General features: G+C 44.4%; 1 protein-coding gene and 1 non-coding gene across 3 annotated transcripts in view; both read right to left on the reverse strand.

Annotated features, from left to right (window-relative positions):
* The window catches only part of ASIC1 (acid sensing ion channel subunit 1), a 203,245-nt gene that overhangs the window by 8,380 nt on the left and 171,636 nt on the right, over positions 1–23,229 (reverse strand). For both annotated transcript variants that reach the window (XM_060252900.1, XM_060252899.1), the window contains 4 exons: positions 8,074–8,224; positions 6,113–6,240; positions 3,901–4,051; positions 1,747–1,803 (listed from right to left, as the gene is read on the reverse strand). In XM_060252900.1, the coding sequence (XP_060108883.1) occupies positions 1,747–1,803; positions 3,901–4,051; positions 6,113–6,240; positions 8,074–8,224 (487 nt within the window). The remainder of the gene's footprint in view (positions 1–1,746; positions 1,804–3,900; positions 4,052–6,112; positions 6,241–8,073; positions 8,225–23,229) is intronic.
* Positions 8,847–8,913, reverse strand: TRNAP-UGG (transfer RNA proline (anticodon UGG)). The gene has a single exon. It is a non-coding gene; the product is annotated as a tRNA-Pro (tRNA).

Below are 23,229 nucleotides of genomic sequence, written 5' to 3' on the forward strand. Positions count from 1 at the left end.
AAGTCAACTGAAAACTCCAGCCAAGTTCTTTCTCAAACGCCCATTTTGATATCTTAATTTGCAAATTAAGAATCAAATCCGGGGTTTGCGTGAAGGCTAGAATTTGTCCTTCAGAAGTCAACAAACAACGGAGGGACTCCTGTGGAACATTATTTTTGAGTCTGTGTACTCATTTTGGAAAACTCAGTGACTGTGTGGGGTCCTCCTTGGTATATTGTTTTGAGACTGTTGTTTTCTATTTATACTGTATGAATGTATGCCCACTGTTGTAGGCTGTTCATTTCATTATAATAGAACTTTATATACACCAGTTAAGAGTGTTTGTTTGTGCACAATAGTTTGTATTGTTGTATTTTTGGATTTCTTAAAAATGATGAGCTGCTTCCACAATATAGGACAGTGACTGAAAAAAGCTAGGAATGAAGAAAGGTAAAATGTGTCACATGTGGAGGGGGAACAGAGATGAAAAACAGTTGCAAGAACTGCTAAATTTCACTTTTCCTTTAGAAAACAAAATGCTTCCTTCGACGGGGCTCCCTGTCCACTTGCGCTTCAGTCAATGCATACAGCATCAGGTGCTTCTCAATCATTCACTCTGCCAGATTAAACAGTTTAAATATGCAGACATTCATCAACATTCAGTTACATTCAGCTTGGAGGTGAAATCTGGAGTAATCCAATGTTAAGAGTAAGGGAGACTTTTCCAACAGAAATCTGGTTTGCTCTTTCACTGTGATCCAAAGTGCTCTTTCACTGTGATTTTAAAGTGATCCAAATAAGATTTACTTCTGATTAAGTATGGTTATGACTGGGCTGCAGGATCAAAAACCAGCATCCAGGAACTAATAATGCCTTAAGATGTGCCGCAGAGATACAGTTACAGGATCCTGCTGTTGAAAATGTTAAGGGCTGCTGTGCAATTCTAAGTAGAGTTGCACCCAAGTCAATTAAAGTTAATGGACTTAGAAGGGTTTTAACTCCACAGTTAGATACATTAATAGAGAATAGGCCATGTTAGGTAAAAATAGAACCTCCTCATTCTGCAAAGAATCTCTCTTGCTATCTCTGAATACCAGAGCTTGGAATCATTCAAATATATTGATTGGTTCAGTGAATTAACATGGAGTTCACTGTCATGTGATAAACCTTTAGACAGCTAGACAAGTTCATAGAAGACAAGATCTACCAAAAGCTATTATCCACTGTGTTATGTTGTGACAATAAAACGGATGGGGGAAAAACAATGTTATAAGCCACTTTGAGCTCCCGTTGAAGAGAAAAGGAGGGGTATCTGAATAAATGACAGACAAATGGAACCTCTAAGGCATTATACATCTAAATACCAGATACTAGTGGTGAGCAACCGGAAATGGCCATGACTATTATACACCCAGTTCTGATGTTTGCTCTGATTACCAGATTCAAGAGGGGATGACTATGTCTACTACTTTGCCAGGTATTCTTTGGACTAGATGGAATCTGAATCCCTGAAATAAATATTGGCACTAAAATTGTGAGTGAGTGATTTGGCTACTGCATAAATTAGTGTGCTCTGGGGCCACCTTTCCTGAGCTAAGACAAAAATGTGTGAGCTGGAGGCTAAAAAACTGAGGTAGCTCACACTAACTCAGCTTAGAGGGAACAGTGGTTGGGACTGCTGATTTTTTCTGGACCCTTTGGGCCTAATCCAGCAAAGCATCTTGAAGTGACATCCTATGCAAAATTACTGGGGTAAATGATACTTACCAAGGGCGGGGTCTGCACATTCCTTGTATTGCTCAGGGGTGCAATAGGGAGCATCACCTGCAGAGAAAAAAGAAAAGAAAAGCCAATAATGAGTCATGTCTCAGAGCTCTGTGAAATGTGGGAGAATGTATGATGACTTTTCTGCATTCAGAGGCAATGGAAGTTTATCCCAAGAGACATAAGCAAGAATCTGCCAAGCCCTGCCTTTGAATGCAAAGTCACAACTACAGGCTTGACTCTCCATCCTGAATATGAAGAAGTCACATATAAGAGCAGAGCAGAAGGAATCCACTATTTCACCACCCAGATTTTGTGGCAAAAGGTTCACTTGAGTGCACTTAACTGTGACTTGTTTGCATCGCGTGATCTCTAACTGCAAGAGATCCTAAATCCCCCTTCTCCATTAGCCAGCAGCTCCCTTTATCAGCCATCATTGCTGATGAAGCAGATTGTGTATTTTGAAAGCTGAAATTTCCACTGATGACTAAGTGATTGATCATGTTATGCCTTTGGATGCAAGGCAGACAAAAATCCTTCTGACCACGTGAATGGCATTTCTACACAGAAGTGTTTACTCATGTCAAAGAAAGGACATTTTACCTTGCCTTCACCAGGAGGTTTGAGAAAGCTTCTCTGCTGGAGCATTCTGCATTCCTGAACTAGCTTTTATGGCTAGCGGGGAAAACCTTATACTGATACTGCCACTGACTCTGCAGTTATCACCTCCTGCGCTCAGAAAAGTAGTATGCAAGGGAGAAGACCTGGTTGAACCCAGGGCTTTTTTTTTTGTAGAAAAAGCTCATCAAGAATCATTTGCATATTAGGCCTCACCCCCTAATGTCGAGCCAGCCAGAACTGTATTCCTGTGCATTCCTGCTAAAAAAAAAAAAAAATCTTTGGTTGAACCCCTTTCCTTGACATGCTAGTGATTTTTCTATTGAGAGTTCCCTCCCTCCCACAAACCATTCCAGTTTGAGATTCTCTCAGGTAAAGCCCGAGAAGATACAATCCAGGAGAACCTTTACCACTTGTCTTTGATAAATCCCCAAACACTACCCAGAAAATGAGAACACTGTATTTCTTTACGCTTTATACAGATATTTCTGTGCATTAAAGCTATGTAGGGAAGTGTAAGCATCATTATGATATATAGAATTCTCTTTCTACCTCTAGCTCCCTTCAGGACTCACAACACCCACCTTAAGTCTCAGAGAGAAAGGTGGACTATAAACAACATAAACAAATGCAATGTCAGAGCAGTCCTGATAGCTGTCATTGTGGCTATCTCTGCCCGCCTGCCGTTGGCTGTCATTCACTCAATCCTGTTTCCAGAACATTCTCCAGTAGCTTGGATATCAATTGGCAGGCTCAGCCGACCTTGGGAAATTCTTCTCTCCTTCCTCTTCATACATCTGCTCTGTTTTTTTGCCTGCCCTCTCCTCTGTGAGAAGCAACTGACTAGAATAATTAATGTATTACCTCATTTTTATTATGCAAATTGCATCCCTTGAGAAGAAGTTGGAGTTCCCTCCCTTGTTCCTGCACTGACATCCTCCTGAGGATCACTATAAGCTTGCCAAGGAGGTGCAGGGCAGCCTCCAAGGAGGAAGGAGGCCAGGTCTTGTCCTCAAAGCCAGAGGGCAGACAAAAACTGGGAAGAGAGAGAGCTAAAGGTAAGGGAATACCACCCCCCTCTCCATTCCATTGCCGAGGCATTGGTCTCAGGCATGCTGGAAAAGGAGAAGCTGGAAGGCAAGCCCTTCTGGAACTCTGGCTCCTGGCTGTTGGAGTCTGACACTTGGTGTCCTGCCTACCAGGAAAGACTGAGTACAGACTCAACATGGAGTGGTTGAGAAAGCACTGGAGGCTTGAATCTTTATGGTTGAAATAAAGTCTTGAGATGGCTGTGGATATAAGAGGCAATACCTATGATTGGTGGGGACTATCTCATAAAAATTGGGACTAGCTGAGAAACGAGGGATGGGGTGCTATTGTGAACATTTTGGGGAGCATTGAAAGGCCTGTTTCAGTGTTTGCTCTACAGACATCCATGAGATATGCTCCTTGCTAGTAAAGCATGGGAATCCTGGGCTTTCCAAGCACTGAAGAACTTTGTTTGCCTGCTCTGTGTTGTCATTAACTTCATAGGCTTACCAGGCATGTGGACCATGCGGCAGTTGCAGTTCTCCACCAAGTAGCGGGTCTCACAGTCTATGCGGCAAGCTGTGATGCTGTAGGTGTCATAGAATTCGGACTCCATGGTCACAGCCTTGCAGTCTCCCCAGGGCGGGGGAAGGTAGATGATCTGCATAAAAGTGGGGATAAGAAGGGATAAGAAAGGCGGTCTCCTACCTGGGGCCCACAGTGGTGACTGGAGTAGGACAGACCTGCCCCTTTTTCTTCCTCAGAAATGCCTTCTCTGAGCACGCTGGATGATCTAACAAGATGGATATCACGTTATGTGTTCAAGCCAGCCCAAATGTTCAGTCTTCCTGGGACTGCATCACTGTGTTGCTTCAGAATGCAGGGGGGAACATCCCATGTAGGAATGGTCTTTCATGCTTAGAAACTCCCAGTTATTGAAAAGCAACCATACTAAAGCTGAAGAGTTCTAACCTAGCCTCCTCCCAGAAGCTATAATTTTGAATTGGCATAGAATTTGGGGATGGGGAGACACACAGTTGTACAATTCCCAATCTGTATTCTAAAGTGGAGCAGTCCCAGGAGGCCTGTTCCATGGGGCCAGTGTGTGTAGTAGTTAGAGCACAGGATTAGGAGTGGGAAAACATTGGTTGAAATTGCCCTTTAGCATGAAGCTCGTTGGGTGACTTCAGACCAACTTCCATCACAGGCTTGTTCTGAGGATGAAATGGAAGAGAGGGAGAACAATGTACCCTAACCTGAGCTTCTTAGAGTAAGTGGAAATATACCAATATGATACATAGATAGACATTTGCTTTGAATTGGTTCTTAGGCACAGAATGATATCCTCAATGTTACATCATCCAGCGTGCATTGCTATTTCTTAACTTTTAGTGCATCCCCTCCATCTTTTTAGGGTTTAAGCCTAAGATCACAGCCCTTTATTTCATTTAAAAGGTATTAATCCACTAGGTCTATGCTACTTATGCTGATTAGGGATGGGCACAAACTGGCTCACAAACTAAAGTTTGTGATGAATTTTGGCTGTTTGTGACTCACAGTGAAGTTTGTGGCAGGTCACCTGGCACAAACTTTCCACAAACTTTCAAGCTGTTCATGGCAGTTCATGACAGTTTGTGAATAGATACATTCAATTCAGACTGTCTTTCCTCAATCTAAATGTTTACTAAACTTTAAAGCAACAAGGGGGTGGAACTTGGAGAGGATGTAGCAGAGCATCTGGGAGAGATCCCCTATGACTCTGGTGTCTCTAACTTGAGCAGGATCCATTCTACACACTCCTGAACCTGCAGCTGTCAAAATGACCACCTGAAAGCATTTTCCTGGAGGCCCATTCTTTGGGGTGTGTGTGTGTGTAACTCAGACCCTGTAGAACTAATCTTCACAAAACTTGGAGGGCAGGTAGAGGAGAGTTAGCTGGAAACTCCCTGCAAGTTTGGTGTCTCTAGCACACTGGGAGGGGGCTGTTCTACCACATCATAAACCAAACTGGTTCATTTGATGACTAAAAGTTCACAAAGCTTTGTGAGTTGTGAACCTGGCATGCCAAGAAACACAAACTGAACTGCATTTTCCTGGTTCGTGCCCATCTAAATTACCACTTCATTTGTGAAGATGCAGTTAAAGAGAGGAGGAAAAAAATAGCCCTCCTTTTAGAGCTCACCCCCATTCCAGTGACAAGAAGATAGTAAATGTGCATTAAGAACAGAACTGACTTGGACTCTATGACATCATTTCCCTTGCATTTCTCTCCAGCTGCTGTGGAGGCTGTCCTCCACTGCAGCGCTTGCTTCTTCTGCTCCTAGCCCTTCTGTGTATGCAAGATAAATCTTTTGAAGGAGCACATGCAGAAAGCCTCTGTAGTGCCCAAGGAGAAACATGAAGGGGATGACCTCATAGGATGCAAGCCATATGTATCCTGAGAGAGAGAGCCGAACACAAAAGTTGTTGCCTCGTTTTCTAGCACCTTAGTGACACTCTCTTCACCCAGAAGCAAAGACCTTCAGTTCTTTCCAGAAATTTCCTAGCTCCACCTTTTCATTCTGAGCTGCTGCCTACTTTATCATCAGAGGATGGGAGAGAGAGAAAAATGTCACCCCTGGGAACTCAGCAATGCTACTTGAACAGTGGGGACATATCCTTTGTTCCACATATAATAAAGACTGCCTTTAAGGGGAGGAGTGTCATAGATAGCTCATCTTACCCGCTGCTCCTGGCAGGACACAAATGTTTGGAAGCCAGGTGCCACCCCAAATCCCAGCTGGTCAATGAAGGGAGGCTCATCCTGGCTGTGGATCTGCACCTTAATCCCAGCTTCAAATGATGTCTCATCTGTGGCATAGAGACAAAGAAGTAAAAAGGGGACCCAGGTGATCACAGAAAGGTCTAGCTTACTGATTTTCCCAATGTGGTACCTGTGGGCTCCATGTAAGGTTACCAATTCCAGGTGGGTCCTGGACTTCTTCCAGAATTACAATACAGTAGATCTCCAGACTATGGAGATTAATTCCCTTGAAGGAAATGGCACCTTCAGAGGGTGGACTCCATACAATTACATCAAGTTTGAGCTCCCTCCCTTCCCCCTAATGCCAGCCTCCCCAAGGATCACCCTGCAAATCTCCAGGTATTTCCCAAGCCAGAGTGTGCAGCCTGAGTGCCACGGTGGCTGCTAAGACATTCCTTGGTGCCCACTTGCTCTTTTTCATCTCCTCATCAAAGCAAAGGGCTCCTTCTGTCTTTCCTCCCCTCACTGGAGTGGGAGATGCTTCAAAAGAGCTGAGAGGCGTCACTTTTGTAGCTTCGGAGAGGACCCATTCAAAAATAGCTTCCTCCAAGATAGGAAGGGGCTTGGGCTGGAACATTCAAACATTTTATGGAAACTTGCAACATTTTGAGGTAGGACACAACCCCCATAGCAGCTGTTTTGTGACTGGTTCCACCCACTATCCACTCTCAATATTTTAAATGTGCCCACAGGATTGACAAAATGGAGGTGGGCAGAATGGTGTTTTAAACTGTTTTGCGTTCCAATTGGTGGAGAAAAATGGGCTATATATATCAAAATAAATAAGTATGCTGGAAAGTATACTGTCTTGTTCTCAGTCTTCCAGAAATCATAGGGTTTACATCAGCAAAGAAAGGGAGACAAACTGAATTGGAGGCATCAGGCAATGGAGGGCAGACCCTTTCTTTCTTGTTTCTTCCAGATAGCACTCTGTTTTAGCCACTGTCTCCCATGGTGCACTATTGCTAAGGTCATGGCTGGCCCAATCTGAATAAAGGTTCCTTAAAACTTCAAATTGTTCCTCCCTAAACACTGGCTTATTCCAGGAACATATTAGGTAATTCCCCCCTTCCCCCTGTATTAAATAGCTACATCCAGAACTCCCACATTTTTGGATTAGGGAGAAGTCTTCCAGGTCATAATTCCCAGACAATCCTGTATCCCAAACCTTCTCTCCCAAAGGACCTTTTGGATACTTTGCACAGGGACTCCAACCCCACCATAGTCTCAACAGCACAGCTCTTGACTCTTCTCCAACTCGATCAAGGCTATTTGTAGATAAGAGACAGCTTCTTGCTTTGCGGATGACAAGCTGGTTGCCATGGCAAGTAGCAGAGCATAGAACAGAGGAGCAAGTCAGAGATTGGGATGGGGGAAGGAATGATATGAGGGCCAGGATGCAGTGTGAGTCTAGAAAAATAATGAAGCAGAGAGAAGCTTTGTGGGTTGATGGACAGGGCAGGGAAGACTTGGCAAGGGGAAGCAGTCTATGATGTAGTGAATTGGAATCCACAGCAAGGAAAGAATATCTGGCATGATAAAGATCAGTGCATGGTCACACATGATGGAAAGGTCTAACAAGGCAAGGGGGCAACATGGGACAGAGAATTTGCAGCAGTGTCTCAGTCTCATCAGATCTCTGAAGCTAAGCAGGGTTGGCCTTGGTTAGTGTTTGGATGGGAGACCACCAAGGAAGTCCAAGCTTGCTGCACAGAGGCAGGCAATGGTAAACCACCTCTGAATGTCTTTTGCCTTGAAAACCCAGTGGCGTCTCCATAAGCCTGCTGTGATTTGACACCACTTTCCACCACCACCCAATGAAGGGGTCTGAGGAAAAGAAGAACTAATGTATGATATGTGAAGTCAGTAATATATCCTACCTGTCTCTCCCCACACAGGAAGATACTCATCTTGCTGAATGTCCAGCATGATCTCCAAGCCATTACCAGTTCCCCCCTTCATAGTGAGGAGTGGTGGCTTTCCAGTCTGGCCTGAATTAAATGTGTAGCACTTCCCATAGCGTGTGAACACCTGAGAAGGAAACAAGACAGGATTAGACCAGGAATGAGAAGCTTTTAGTAGAACTCAGCTACTTCTGCTAGCAGCTACTCATCAGCAGATCACAACAAGAAGCATTGAAACATCATTCTCAGCAGTGGGCCTAATAACAATCCTCAAGGATGACCTCTTATTACTGATTCAGCACCAGGGATAGTTCCTTGCCCTACATGGCTTCCCAGTTTCCCTGAAAGGCCATTCCCAGTGGAAGAGGGAGATCTTGATGCCATAGGAATGCTAGAAGCAATGTCTTATCTCAGTGGTTTTCAAAGTTCTTGAAGTGCAACTCAATTCTAAATTTACTCTTCAAGGCTTATGTGTAAAGTAACTGCACTATGTTCTCCCTCTCAAACAAAAAATGCAGAAACCAAACAGCAATTAACTAAAAAAGTTTATAATTCATTTTTCTTGTTGTATATATATATATACATATACAACATCACTGAGAAATGTATTTATATATGAACATATGAAGCTGCCTTATACTGAATCAGACCTTTGGTCCATCAAAGTCAGTATTGTCTTCTCAGACTGGCAGCGGCTCTCCAGGGTCTCAAGCTGAGGTTTTTCACACCTATTTGCCTGGACCCTTTTTTGGAGATGCCAGGGATTGAACCTGGGACCTTCTGCTTCCAAAGCAGATGCTCTACCACTGAGCCACCGTCCCTTTCATGGCTATTTCACACATTATTATACAGAGGCAAACCCAAACTGGCCATTCAGTCTCCCAGAGCCTCCTCTCCCAGTTTATCTTGCTCTCCTGGCCTTTTGACTCACCAGTGAGCAATTCATGACCCACGTCATGAGAGACACTGTCTGAGAGACACTGCCTTATCTAGTAGGAGTATGGGATATGATGGATTAGAGTCCTGAAAACAGAGCACACTGTGTTAGCCAGCTAGAGCACTGCCATTCCACAGTCATTTATTTGTAATTAGGGTGTGGTGATGGTGACAGTTACAGGTTATGCAATCTGAAAGGGATACAAAGCCACAATGATAGCCCTAGATCCTGAGATTTAGATAATGCAAGCAGAGGTGGTAATGAAGGCTGAGGGGCTCAAGTTCCAGAGGTGTAGATTCACTAGTTGCATCCCTCTGTTAAAGAGGAACTGTTTCAGCCATGCTGGTATTTACACTCTACTAGGTAATTAATCATTTGCAGATGCTCAGATAATGGTCCTTGCCAGGCAATTTGTGTAACAAATAGGTTAGGGAGTAGGATTTGGCAGCTGCTGCCTAAGGAATGTTAAATGATTTGTGGATACCAGCTGAGCTCTTCCGTCCCATGATCCATCCCCTGTGCAGTGGGTACATATGAGCTAAATTCTTAGTCAATAAAGCTGAGCTCAGACTGGGAAAGGGTTTATCCAGCTGTACAAAGTAAGTTTGCAGCACTGTCAGGCATATAGCCAAGGCATAGCTTATAGCTTCCCTCTGATCCAGACCCGTTATCCTTTAAGACAGTGCAAGGGCAGATCTCTTGGGGGGAGGGAGAGGAATCAGTTGCTAGGGAAGATTCTCCCTCTCTTCCAATCCAGGTTTTGCATGGCTTGCATTTTCACTCGCTCATCCTTTTCAAATCAATGCAATAGCCGCATGTTTGTTCCTTGATTAATCCATCATGGCAGGTGGCTTTGTTTTTTAAAAGCTTTTTAAAATAACAGAGCCATCAGCTTGTAATTTGTGGAGATATGCATTGTCACAGCACTGTCCTAAGCAGAGCTACAGCTGTCTAAACCCATTGAAGCCCATGGGCTCAGAACGTCATCGTTCTCTTTAGGATTGCCTGCATATCCACGAGAAGCTTGGTGGGTCCTGCATTTGCTTATATGATCTACCATCAGCCGAGCATAGAAGCCCTTAAAAAGGATTTATTATGGTTTACTCAATGGGGTTTGTTCCCAGGAAAGTGTTCTTGGGATTGCATTCTAAGAAGTCCCCCGTTTCAACATTCTACCCTCAGCGCTGCTGCAAGGCAAATATTTTGGAATCCCTTTTCCCACTGTTTGTGTTTTTTGTCAACTGAACATGATGGAAACAGCTGAACATGGGTTACTTCATTATTTATTTTACAAGGATATTTGTTCCTTATATATTAGTCCAGCTTTATTCTAGTTTCCAGGTAGAGCTGATAAATTTTATGCAGCCATTCTTCTTGCAAATCACCTTAATGAAACCCTGCTTAAGGCAGCCAGACCCTGTGCTTTGGCTCAGTCAGGAAGGAAGCAGACGATGCAATCTTTTTATTAACTACCTTGTATTACTGAAATTAATGCTTAATGCAAACTGTTTTTACATTTGTGTTCAGCTTGTGCTCTTATGTTGGTGCTGGCTGATCTTGGATCCTACTAAATGAACTGAATTGAATCGTAAGAACACACCACTGTGCAATTGAATTGTAAGAATACACTACTTTTCCCTTTCCCATTTCCACAGCAAATAAGATAGCATTATTTGATTTTCCAGCCCTCCTGGACACATCCTTAGAATCCATCTCTCAAGACAGAAGTATATCACTCAATTTTTGGTCCTGACCTTGATCAACATTGTGTTTGATGTACACTATAAAACTGAAATTATTTTGGAAAGCAACTCACACTAGATATACATTATAGGGTTGCCAGCCTCCAGATGGGGCCAGGAGAATGCCTGCTTTTACAACTGATCTCCAGTTGGCAGAGATCAGCTCCCCTGGAGAAAATGGCTACTTTGAAGGGTAGACTCTGGCATTGTACTATGCTGAGGCCCCTCCCCTCCCCAAATCCCACCCTCTACCAGGTCCACCCCCCCCCAAAGTCTTCAGGCATTTTCTAACACAGTCCTGTTAACCCTATGTACATAGTAAACTTTGTGGGGTGAACAGTTGGGGCACACATGCACATATAGACTTTTTTTAAAAAGTACAGGAATGAAGTTTTGTTTATACAAATGTCTGTCAACCTGAATGCTATGAAAGAGGCAGTAACATTGTTAGTTTTTTAAGCAGAGAGAGAATTTTTAACGGCTTTATTACTTACATAAGCACTTGCCAATATGAGAAACCTTTTTCTTTGTAGTCTAAAGTTTTGAAGTTACTTCTCTCAAGAAGTGACCCATGCTTAAAACACATTTGCCAGTAAATATTGGCTTGTACCATTGTGAGTGTTCCTTTCATCTCTTGCTCTTAATTTCAGAATCCCTCCATTCCTACTCACTGCAGCATTCCTGATTCCCCTTTCCCTGACTGCCCACAACCATTAAATTCTCCTTGGCTACAGAGAAGCTGAGATTTTTAAACCAATAATTAAGAAGCATCAAAGTATTCATAATAATAATAATGATAAAGTCTTCAGGTATTTGTATACCTGAAATCTCTGTAGATTTATGTGCATTCAAAAACCCAGGAGTTTGTGAACAGCTTAAATGAGGATATTTATTTACATGACTTTTAACCTGTCTTTTTCCAACAAGGGATTTGAGGACCTGACAATGATATGATTTAAGCATGTTTCGATTTTTCTGTAAGCTGCTTTGGGACCCTTAGACGGAGAAAAGCAGGTTAAACTATTTCAACACATAACATTTCAATACACATTACAACCAAATCCAGAATGAGTACTAAGAATAATTTGTTGTGGTCAAGTTGCAACTGACTAATAGGAACCCATCACGGGTTTTTAAGGCCAGATTTGAGCAGAGGTAGTTTGCCATTTCCTGCCTCTGGCAGAGCATCCTGCCCCACACCTGTCTTCCTTTGTAGTATCCCCTCCAAGTACAGATCATGTCTGACCCTGCTTAGTTTTTGAGCTCTGGCACATCCCAACTAGTCTGGGCTATTCAGGCCGCGACAGAATGAGTACTAGTCATTTAAAAAAACATTTCTGCCTTCAGCTGGAAAAGCCCTTCAATATAGCTCTGCTTTTTATTGCCTCTGGAAACTCCGCAGGCTACTTTTATCCCTGGAAAGAGAGAAAGAAGAAAAGAGAAGAGAGGGTGCTTCTTTCTATCTTTTTAAAATCAGGATCAATCCAAATTAAATCCATTCAAATCAACCCCCCCTCCCACACCAGCTGACCCACAGAAAAGACCTATGATCTGACCTCCAACACTGTGTGGTTTCGCCCCAGGGAACTCTTTGATATTTAATCTCCAGCCTTGGGTGTGGCAAAGTTAGTGAGAGTCTGTTACGCTAATTACAGTCTGAAGTGGAAGCAGATGAAATTTCCCAAGTCCCAAAGTGTCTGGGTTGTGAATCATTAAAAAATCATTCAAATTCCAACACAGTACTTAAGATGCACAAGTAACAATTCAAAGCTTTGCTAAGACAAATGAATATCCCCACACAGCTCATGAATATAGAAAACCTTATTTATTTACATCCATCAAGGTCCTTACACTGAAATGGATGTCCCAGAGCTGCCATTTCCCCTGCTTTTGGAAGGGCGACAGCCAGGTAAGAGCAAGTTCACTGTCTTTGTATCCATGGTGGGTTGTGTCCTGAGGTGGGGTTCACATAAAAGGTCTGAGCAGAGCAGCGTTAGAACATCCCACCAAGAGCTTGTTCTTTCCTTTTCTTGTGCATCTGCAGTGCTTCCTTGTTGTGTTGCTGAGGATGGAAGAGGGACTGAATGGGTTCAGGAGGGTGATTAAGCCCTGCTCCATTGCCAGTGCAGTCCAGAATTATACTGGTGCCATACTGGTCCAGTGTTAGGGTTGCTTGCTTCCAGATGGGGACAGGCAATCTCCCAGAACTGCAACCGATCTCCAAAGGACAGAGACCTCTTTGTCTGGAGAAAATGCCTGCTTCAGAAGATGGATTCTCTGGCATTATACCTAGCTGAGGTCCCTTCTTCACCCTCCCCAAGCTCCATCCCCAAATCTCCAGGAATTTTCCATGCTAGAGTTGGCAGCCCTTCCCACTGTGGTGCTACCACAGCCTGGCACATCTTCAGATATGATCGTTTATCTTTAAACTGTGCTGGCATCAGTGTTAGTTGCTTGCCATCCTAAGCTATTCAGGCAGAGGGCTTAGGGTGGAGCTCAAGGAATCATGCAAATTAGAACAGTAATCCCCCCAAATTGCCTAAATTATTCTCATAATTTTATGTATGTAGTTATTAAAGGCCATCAAAATATGCTGCACTTTACAGAGTAAAGTAAATATTGATGCAGGGGAAGTCATTCAAGGAAACAGAGGGAGATGAAAGTGGAAACAAAGGAGGGAAGAATTTTTTTTTATTATTTTGCTTCATTTATAGCCTCTGTTCTGATATTGGAAATGTTACTCCTTCAGTTATGAAAGAGCTAACCAGTTTGTTTATGTATGCTAATTCTTTGCTATGTAGCCTAGAACCAATTAGGTCTTAAACATGTATTCTTCACCAAAGAAAAGGAGGTGCTATTCCTAATGAGATGAGCTCTAGTTTGCAGGTTGGCTGATCAATAAATTGATTGGGGTCCACATGCTGTTTTTGCCATGTACACAGGAGATGGGGCTTTGGGGAAAACGTTTTGCCCTTTGTTCTCAGCTTGCAGAGTGAGTAAGAATTAGCGTTTAGACACAGAATCTAAACCAGTTAGACTATTATTATTTTCTCTTACAGCAGGAATTCATTTGCATATTAGGCCACACCCCCAGATGCCAAGCCAACAGGAACTGTGTTCCTACTAAAAAAAAGCTCTGTCTTCAAGTAACCCTTTCCTATTTTTAGTAAAGTTTTCTTAATGCTAATTACACATGTGTGCTGTGTTGCTGTTTATTCTGCTAAGTATATCCAACGGAGGGAGAATGAGACAAAGGAGGGAAGAATATTTTTTATTTTTTTTATTTTGCTTTATTTATAGCCTGCCTTTCTTGCTGAGGCTGACAGTGGAATTTAAAAGTTTAGAAAAACAATGCAGTAGGATCACGACTACAGAACTGCAGAACAATTTAAACAAACAGACAAGGAAAAAAAATCCTGTCTAAAGCATGATGCGCCATAATATGGAAAATGGGTTACAAAGGTAAGAAGACAATATATGTTCATTTCAGTTAAATGAAAGACCTAACTCTGTGTTATCTTTCCCAGGTATCCTCACTGGTTTGTTGTGAGGGCTTGCATTCAGGCTGCAGTTGCAAGTTCCCCCCACTGGGAACTCAGTTCACAAGCACAAGGACTTAAGGCTTCTCCTTTGGCATTTCCCCAACCCCTAAAAACCCAGGGGGGGGAACAATTTGCCTCTCTGGGACAAATGCTGTGTCCCCCATCAGTACCTTTGAATATCCCAGTGGGGCAAATAGTACCCCTGGGGCCCTTTAACTTTGCAAAAATGGCTCAGGGGAAGGTTTAAACCAATTATCCTCACGTTCTGTGGTATTATTTTATTGTGACATGATTTTTATGGACTCCAACCCACTTTGTCATGTGCATGAAGTTCTATTTCTGCTGGCGGGCTAAGACAATATATGGAAATGTCCTTGATCTGCATATTTTATATAACTTGCTGAAGCCAGCTTTTCTCAACATAGAAGTCCTCCCCTCCCCCCCTGCAGCCAGTGGAGGGGATGCTTGAAAGGATCAACTCAGGAATGAGTCTTCAAATGAGATTAATCTTCCTTTGCAATGCAAACTGCATGGCAAGATATTGAGCGTTCCATTAAAATGAAACAAAGCAATACTTTATGAAGACAAGTGGGTTGGAGGGCTGCTTCAGACATGAAAGTTCATTGCTCAGAGACTGCAATATGAACTCATATATGCGAATGAAGTAATCAAAGAGTTAACATCATTAAGCTAATGCAGTTTTCTGCAGCATCATTTCATACGGTCAATGGCTGGTCATCTGATGATGTGAAAGATGGCAACTTAAGGTGCTGCTCTGTGTTGGTCTCTTAGCAATCTTTAGCAACAACTGCAGGCCAATCCAGAACAGGACCAGCAGTGGTTTTTATAATTTGCAGATGACACCAAACTGGGAGGAACAGCAAATGTGCCGGAAGACAGAGATCTGAACATGCTGGAAAAGTGGGTGGATGTGAACAAGATGCAATTTAACAAGGATAAGTGCCGAGTTCGACATACCAGTAACAAAAATGAGAAACACACATACTGGATGGGAGATACACTTCTGGGTAGCAGCATGTGAACAAGATCTTGGGGTACGGGTGGACCATAAAAATATGAGCAGCCAGTGTGATGCAGCAACAAAAAAAGCAAATGGCATCTTGGGGTGTATCAACAGAGATATAACTTCCAGATCACAAAATGTCATAGTTCTGCTGTACATTTTTTAAGCAAACTTTAAGCAGGGGCTGGACAAGCACTGGTCAGGGATGCCCAGTCTAGGCTGATCCTGCATTGATTAGGGGGTTGGACTAGATGGCCTGTATAGTCCCTTCCAGCTCTGTGATTCTATGAGAAGCATAAGTTATCACTGAAACTGGAAGCAAAGCAACACAGAAGATCAAGAACAACTTTGGAACAGCTCTGTAGGAGACCTGTCTTTAAGTTACTGGCAAAAGTCATCATGGTTCTTGTAGTAAGAGGGTACTAAAAGCATGGGATTGCTCCTATGATAAAATGGGCAGGCTGATTCCATTCATGTCAATTCCTGTTCAGTAGGGCTTACTTCCACACAAGAGAGCACAGGACTACAGCCGCAGAGAGGCAAGAGCATTGGATTTTATTTTATTTCTCATGCAGATTTTGGAGGACGAGTGGAGTGTGGGGAAAGACCTTTGTCTAGACCTTGGGAGTCAAAGTCATTTGTTATGAGGCCAGATTTGACCTTTGTGGGGCCAAACTATGCTTGTCATGAAATACAATGCCAGGTAGCAGAGATATAAACTTTATAAAGGATACAGATAAACACAATTAAAGATGTTATTTTAACTTATAATGCAAACATGCTTAGAATGCTTGTGGTATTTTGTTTAAAATGGAAAAGTGGGTGAATAGTGGGATCTGGCAATGCAATTTTTAAAATAAAACATGAAGAAAAAGAACAAGGATCACAGCAGGAACTAAAAATATAAAAAGGTAAAGGTAGTACCCTGTGCAAGCACCGGGTTAAAAATATAAAATGCTCTAAATCTAGGTAAACATGAAATGGCTTCTCCCCTCTCCCCCCAAGACTACTCAGACTGACAATAGCTCTTCAGTGTAATATCCCCCTTTGGCGGTGGGTTCCCAGGTTAGTCACTAAGTACCAGTTCTCAGGTCCATTCAGCATAGACAAGCCGGCTCAAAGCATCAACCGTTTATTTGCAAGCAGCTTAAACTGGCCTTAAACTCTGCAAAAATTGAGACTGCCTTACCTCCACTCAATTGAAATACATTGCAAAACAAAACTGCAAGGAAAACGTGGAACAGATTTTCCATTAAGGTCTCTGAGTCTTTCCATTAAGGTCTTCCCTTGTAAGGAAAGCAGGTTCTGAGGAGAGCATGCGCCACCTCCACCCCTGCTCTTGCCTTCCCAGGTCTGCACAGACAAGGGAAGGTGAGAGCAGCAGGGCGGGGAGAGGGGGTGCTCAGCAGCACCCCTGTAGACCAGGTGGCACCCTAGGTTGCTGCCTACCTAGCCTACTCCTACACACCGGCCCTGTTTGGAGAGTATGCTGGCCTAGTAGCATATTGTCAATCTTGGCTCTGATACCTTGCTCCCTGAATGGTTTTTCTTCTCTGATTTGTCACTTTGTACATAAGTGCTGTCAATGATGATCCTGGCAAGGGGCTTTCAAGGCAAATGAGAAGCAGAGGTGGTTTGCCATTGACTTCTTCTGGAGGGTCTTCCTTGGTGGTCTCCCTTCCAAGTACCAATCTTTCTTAGCTTCCAAGATTGGGCTATACCATACTGCTGTCCCTCCAGTTTGTCAGTGCATGGCTAGACTTATCTGTTATGGTTGTTCTAACCTTTGGTATAGACCAGGGCTGTCAAACTCCCAGCCCACAAGCCACACCTGGCACACCCAGGGCTTCAATCAGGCCTGTGGCAATTTTCTCTCCTTTCTTCCCCCTCCTGTCCTTACCCGTTGAAGCTCTGAGGCTGCCGATGATGTTCCCAGCTCCTTCTGTCTTATCTTTGCTGACTTCTGGACTTGCAAAGTTGCAAGGAAAACACAGAATGGATTTGCCATCAAGGTCTTTGCACCCAGAGACCTTAATGGAATATCCATTCCATGTTTTCCTTGCAACTTTGTGCTGCAATGTATTTCAGTTGAGTGGAGGTAAGGCAGTTCCACTTTTTGCAGAGTTTATGGCAAGAGTGGCAGGGCAGGATGGTGAGGTGTGCTCTCCTTGCAGCCCAACTTCCCTTGAAAGGGAAGACAAGCTCTGATGAGAGCACTTGCCACCCTGCTGCTCTTGCCTTCCCAGGTCTGCGCAGACCTGGGAAGGTGAGAACAGCATGACGGCGTGTGCTCTCCTTCAAGCCCGGCTTCCCTTGGAGCACACAGGTCGCCACCCCATCTTCGCCTTTTCGAGTCTGCCTGGGGCAGGGGCGGGCCTAGGGCACTAGGAACCTTGGTGCCGACCCTGTCTCCAAAGCAGGGGAATGGACTCACAGCATACTATTTCTCCCTCTGGGGCAGTGGAGAGAGCCCACACTTTAAACTTTGGTTCCCATTTGGGAGAAAAAGGGGGATTATGAAGATCTAAATAAATAAATAAATAAAACTCTCATTTGGAGACCTGGTTTAGCAACAAAACAGCATGAAGTCGTTTTGTTGCCAGCTAGACCCAGAAAGGCCTGAGAGGGGTCCAACTGACCATTTAAAAACTGTTGAGGCAAATCCTCTCATGGCTCTTTACCATGATTACTCACAACCAAGAGATTCTTCCTGTTCCTGTAAAAGTGCTCCTTCACACCAGACAAGGAAGCTATGGTCTCTTTGCTACCTGTCCCTTCAATTATTTTTTGCTCAGTCCTTCTTAAGAGAGCAGAATTCTAGCTATACAGGGCAGTAGGTGGAACAGGAGAGCCAAGGCAGAAGAAAACACCCTGGAGAAGTCAGATCCTAATTCAACAGGAGATTGAAAGGAACCATATTGCTGTTCCAATATATCTTTCTCCATTAAATAGTTAAATATTTATTTCCTCTGCTCAGTACAGATGCCAGCCTCCAGGTGGACTTGGGGATGCCCCTGGAATAACAGTTCATCTCCAGACTGCAGAGATCAGTCCCCTGGAGAAAATGGATGTTTTGGAGGGTGGGCTGTATGGCACTGTACCCCACAGAGGCCCTTGTCTTCCCAGGCTCCATCCCCAAATCTCCAGGAGTTTCCCAACATAGATCTGGCAACCCTACCTCCATCCCCCACAAGTGACTGGGGGGGGAGGGGAGGGAGCCTGGTAACCCTACTGTCCAGGTCTCAGTTTAGTCTCCTCCAGAAGAGAAGTTTAGTCTCAGTTTAGTCTCATCCAGAAGTTATGCAGTCAGAGGACATTATGAAAACAGATCAACTTTGCATCTCTCCAATGATCTTGCATAATGTGCTTTTCTTCCAAGTTTCAGATTTCAATTAATTTAGAATTCTTGGTCAGAACTTGGGGGCCAGAGAAAGAAAAACATGGAGAATGAAGACAGGTTGGTCAGAAAATATAACCCTGCTGCCCACTCCTCCCGGCCCACCTGATGAGAGATCCACACACCAAATCAGTTTGGAATGATTGCACACCTTTCAAACTGCCTACCAGGAGCAGAGAGCTTTTTAACAGCACAGTTTCGGGATGACACCACTTGTAGATCTCACAGGACTGCTGCTGCCTTAGAGTTAAAGAGCAGGAAGGATGGGAAAAAATAGATAAAGAAAGGCTAATCAAAGGTGCCTGAGGTTTGGAGTGCAGCAGCCTTCTGTCATCCTGCCAGCCAGCCCCCACCTGGGACAGGCAAGTAAGCATTAGGGAACCAAGGTGAGCTGCGAAGGAGGTGGCAGCAGCTTCTGTTTTGTAGAACAGGCTGAGGACACCTTGATGTCCCTTCCCTTGGGCCCTGACCCGCTCACTGCCTGCTTAATCCAATAACTCCTCAGTGTCTGAGCAACAATCACCACCGTCACCACCCAACAGTGCCTGAGAAGGCTGCAGGGAGACAGCCCCGGGCACGCCACAGGGGTCTGGGTTGGGATGCAGGATATTTGGGGAGAGGGAGACCACCGGGAGAGTGAGGCTACACTCAGTTCCAGAGCCAGTTCAGCTCCAGGCTCCTCCCTGGCCAGAGACAGCAATGAGTCACATCTCTTTTGCCCCCCATTCCACTGGTCTGTGGCTTGGGGGTGGCTGGCAGGGCAGTGAGAGAGAGGCAGGTTCCAGGGTACCCAGTGCCCAGCAGCAGGAGATGATGTGGCCAGGCTCCAGGAGAGAGCTGTGGCCAGGCTCCTGGGGCCCCACCTGCTGACCAAAGCTGGGGGTGGTAAGTGGTGGAGCTGGAGCCCTGATCTCCATGTTTATGGTGGGACCAGGACTCTGTGGGGTCCACTGTGGCTACAGGCCTGATCTGAAGCCTCACTCTTCTAAGCACTGCTCAGTTATCATTGAGAACTAGTTGCAATATGCATATTACACCTATTCCGTACTCATTCCATTAGTTACTGATCAGTTACCAGGTTTAGTTCAGGGAACTTGTTATCACATAGAAAGCCTTCATGGGCTGGGGCCCTCATATCTGCAGGACCATCTCTCTTGCTATGTTCTCCTGTGACATCTGAGCAAAACCTTTCTGGTACAGTGGTTAAGAGTGGTTGACTCTAATCTGGAAAACCGGGTATGATTCCTCCCTCCTCTTCCACCTGAAGCCAGCTGGGTGACCATGGACCAGTCCCAGTTCTCTCAGAACTCTCTCTGCCCCATCTATCTCACAAGGAGCCTGTTGTGGGGAGAGGAAGGGAAGAAAATTGTAAACAGCTTTGAGATGCCTTGGAGCAGAAAAAAGTGGGGTATAAGACCTAACTCTTCTTCTTTTGAAGGTGCCATCTGGCAAATGAATATGATTGACAGCTGCATGTACAGTAGCTTTTCTGTTGAGGCCCCCACTTGCAGAAAGACCTCCCTGAAGAGGTCAGGAAGGCTCCCACATTTCAATCATTCCACAACATCTGCAAAACAGCAATGTTCAGGAGGGCATTTTAATGAAAGAATTGGGGCTGTAATGAAGGGTGCTTTTTATAAAGGAAGTTTGATTGTAGTCTATGGCACTCTTTATTATATGTATTTATTGGATGTATTATCTTGGGTTTGGTGCCTTGTGTTCTACTGTAATCCACCCTGAGTCTCAACAAGAAAGACAGCCTATAAATCAAGAAGGTTATAAAATGACAAAAAAAATCAACAGTTCATCACAAACATCCACAATAAGGACTCATAAATCAGAATGTGCTCACAGGCACAATAAACATACAGGGGCGTTCACAGAATGACTCTTATAAAACTTGCTCACGCTGACATTTCTTAAAGGTGCCACAAAATTTTTTCCAGAATCCTTAAAGCAAATATTTCACAAGTTAGTCCTCCAACGTGGCATTGATGTGTGAGAAGAAAAGTCTATTCATATAAAGCCAGTTCACATAAAACTGGTGTGATACATTTTGTTGCCTTTCTCAAGACTTGTGACTTAAAGTGGAACCAATCCTTCCTGTCAATTCCATAGAAGACACAGACTCATTTTTTGTATAAACAGAAGAGGTGAACTTGCTTTATATGAATAGACTTTTCTTCTCACACATCAATGCCGTATTGGAGGACTGACCTGTGAAATAAACCTTTAAGAAATGCCAGTGTATGTTTTGTAAGAGTCGTTCTGTGGACTCCTTTGTATGTTTATTGTGTCTACGAGCACATTCTGATTTATGAGCCCTTATTGTGGATGTTTGTAATGAACTGTTGATTTTTTTTTGTCATTTTATAACCTTTTGTGATAAATTTTCAGGCTAAGTAGTACGCAGTATTTCCCAGCGTTTCTTCTTTTAGAATTCTACGTCTATGCAGGGAGTTTCCCCCCTTCTTCTCCTGTATATATAAATCAAGGCCTGTGGGGACCTATTACCAGATTTTGCCACCTGCTCATATATTTCATGTTTCTTCCCAGTCATAAGAACCAGAAACCTGGTGAAAGTTGAAGATAGCCAAAATTACAAGCCAAATTCTATGCTTTGATAATGAAACAGTAGAGAAACAGAATACACGCAACCCTAAACTCCATCTTACTCTTGTATCCACTGGAGACATTAATATGAAAAGCTATCATAACTTTGAGAAGAAGCAGGGCAGGCAGGACTTTCTTTGGCAGCCAAGGAGAAGGGACTGAGCCAAATTCCATTCTCCCTCCAAGAAGAAACATGCCAAAACAGCCATTCTGCAAAATGGTGGGATTCAAAGCCCCGTCTCTTGTACTGCACACCTGACTGTACAATTAAGGCTGCCAACAGGCCTGACAAAAATGTCCTGTCCCTTTACTAGGGAATCAGTATGCAGATGTTGACAGCTTTTCATGGCATGGAGCTAAAACTCCCCCCACCCCGATAATTGGCGCAGATCAAAGTGTTATTAAAGGATCTGCAAGAAGGACCAATTGGCATCCAGTGTACCATCCCCACCCCTGTTGCTAGTAGCCATGCCAAAGGTCTCTCCCCCCGACTCACAGTGGTAAAGTTGTGGGGGCCACAGCGTTCGCCCTGAAAGTGGCAGGAAAGCAGCATTTCCTCTAGTTGGTGTCCCAACTTGTCCAGCAAGTGTTGGGTGGACTGCTCTTGTGGCAGTGGAGGTGGCAGATAGTGGGAGAAGTTCAGCAGGTTCCCCAGCCAGAGCCATCTTGGATCCCGCAGCAAGGCCCACGTGGCAGGCATGGGGTGGAAGTTCTTGTTGAGAAGTCCCAGCCAGTAGCCACTGAGGTAGAAGTCCGCGCGGCTCATGCGCTGTAGCAGGAGTGGGTTCTTGTTGCAAAGAGTGACGGCTGGAAAAGTGAGGTTGCGGGAATAAAAGACATGCACCTTGGTGTGGACAGGCCAGGAGAGCAGATAATGGATGAGGTTGGAGGACCAGGTGAAGAGCATGGCCAAGGAGGTCAGGAAAGCCACGAGCCAGAAGGCTCGGTGAGGGCATGAGAGGTGCACCGAGAAGATGTGGCGGAGTCCGTGGAATTTGGTTTGTTCCAGGAAGGAAAGAGAGGGGTCCACGATGCGGCCAGTCCAGCTGCTCTCCATGAAGGCAAGAAGAGGGGAGGGAAAACCCAGCGAAGAAGGATGTCCCTTTAAAGAGCCTGCTTGTTTAGATGCCAATTTCCTGCTCTTTTCTAATCTCTGGCTTTTCTAGCATCTCTTCCAGAGAGAAAGAGATGCTCTTAGAGGTGCCTGCAGCTTCCTTGAGAGGTTGCTTAAAGCATCAGCAGCATCCTACTGGTTCCACAGAGAAGGAGGAGGAGGAGGAGGAGGCAGCAGCGTGTCTAGGGAACAGTCTGGCTCTGGTATCCAGAGCCACCTAGAGCATGCCAGAGCTCAGCCAAGCAGGGAGAAGTGGAGAGAAGACAGCAAGATGTGAGGAAGGGAAAACGAGAGAGAGAGAGAGAGAGAGAGAGTGAGAGAGAGAGCAAGAGAGCTGGATTGCTGGTTGGAGAGGTGTTGACAAAGAGAGAAAAGGCAGTGATTAGGCTGCAGGAGACTGGAGCAATACAGAGAGAGGCATTACAGAGAAAAGTGCTCAGAGAGACACAGCATGTATGAAACAGGGAGGAAATGACATCTTGACAGACAGTGAGACAAGCCTGAGTGCAGTCCTATCCCTACCCCCATTAGTTCAACCGAAGGAATAGCAACAGATGCCTTTAAGCTGACTCCAGGCTTCATGAACCACATTTGTACAAGCCTGGTGGTATAGCGCATGCTGGCAAACTCCACACAGGGGCTGGCTTCCTTGGAAATGGGTGCAGACACATTCCTGACTTGTGCTTCTGTTTGCGCCCATGAGTGCATGTCCGTGTGCTCTTGCAGGCCCAGGATGGCCTCCCTTCTGACTGAAAGGGGGTGC

Source organism: Heteronotia binoei, chromosome 13, assembly GCF_032191835.1.
Source record: "Heteronotia binoei isolate CCM8104 ecotype False Entrance Well chromosome 13, APGP_CSIRO_Hbin_v1, whole genome shotgun sequence".
NCBI classification, from domain to species: domain Eukaryota; kingdom Metazoa; phylum Chordata; class Lepidosauria; order Squamata; family Gekkonidae; genus Heteronotia; species Heteronotia binoei.